Source organism: Nanorana parkeri, unplaced genomic scaffold, assembly GCF_000935625.1.
Source record: "Nanorana parkeri isolate BGI_ZX_2015 unplaced genomic scaffold, ASM93562v1 scaffold2022, whole genome shotgun sequence".
NCBI lineage: Eukaryota > Metazoa > Chordata > Amphibia > Anura > Dicroglossidae > Nanorana > Nanorana parkeri.
In genome coordinates, this window is record NW_017308290.1 from 100,567 (window position 1) to 101,746 (window position 1,180).

A 1,180-nucleotide genomic window follows, 5' to 3' on the forward strand; every position below is an offset into this window, starting at 1 on the left:
GATGCTGAGATCTGTAGTCCCACCACCACTTGGGGGAGGGGCTGTAGAGGGTAATTATTTTTTACAACCCCTCCCACCTGTGTTTTGCCCTGCCCCCTGTCCTCACAGACAAAGATGGCAGTCTCCGGAGAAGGGCAGCGATAGGACGGCGGCATGCAGATCGTCAGCCATTCCCTCTTGGTAAAATACTGAGATGTGTGTCGGGGGCGCCGGCTCCTCCCCCTGCGCTACTCCGCCGCCATTTGCTCGATGTGATCCGTCAGCTGTTTATATTTCTCTGCAAGATAAAAAAAAGGTGCCAAAAAAATATTCAGAGCGGCGATAACAGGTAGACTGACGCTTATTCATACATTCTAATGGACAACACGCAACACGTCTGCATTCAAATCTCATATGTTGTATCCAAAGTCTGCGGCCCCCCGGGGATCCCGCCATGGAGGTCCTGGCTCAGGCACTTCCTGTTCTAGGGTGACAATGCTCTGTCCTCATTCACACCTCATGTTATAGGGTGAAAATGCTCTGTCCTCATTCACGCACTTCCTGTTCTAGGGTGACAATGCTATGTCCTTGTTCAGGCACTTCCTGTTATAGGGTGACAACGCTCTGTCCTCGTTCACACCTCATGTTATAGGGTGAAAATGCTCTGTCCTCGTTCACGCACTTCCTGTTATAGGGTGACAATGCTCTGTCCTCATTCACACACTTCCTGTTATAGGGTGACAATGTTCTGTCCTCATTCACGCACTTCCTGTTATAGGGTGACAATGTTCTGTCCTCATTCACGCACTTCCTGTTATAGGGTGACAATGTTCTGTCCTCATTCACACACTTCCTGTTATAGGGTGACAATGTTCTGTCCTCATTCACGCACTTCCTGTTATAGGGTGACAATGTTCTGTCCTCATTCACGCACTTCCTGTTATAGGGTGACAGTGCTCTATCCTCATGTACGCACTTCCTGTTATAGGGTGACACTGTTCTGTCCTGTCTCAGGCACTTCCTGTTATAGGGTGACAACGCTATGTCACTCTCTCAATTGTTCTCCTGTGCTGTCACCCGGTCACACTCTCATTTCAGCCTCCAGCTGAAACAATTAGGTCACATCGACCGACACCAAGTAACAGGAAATTGTACTATTTGTGACCCATAAATCCGATCTGTTACAAGTAACTTGCACCAA

At 48.6% G+C, this 1,180-nt stretch overlaps 1 protein-coding gene across 1 annotated transcript in view; it reads right to left on the reverse strand.

Annotated features, from left to right (window-relative positions):
* Positions 1–88: 88 nt before the first annotated feature.
* The window catches only part of KIAA0513 (KIAA0513 ortholog), an 18,340-nt gene continuing 17,248 nt past the window's right edge, over positions 89–1,180 (reverse strand). The window contains exon 12 of the mRNA XM_018572413.1: positions 89–283. Coding sequence (XP_018427915.1) covers positions 228–283 — 56 coding nt within the window. The 3' untranslated portion in view covers positions 89–227. The remainder of the gene's footprint in view (positions 284–1,180) is intronic.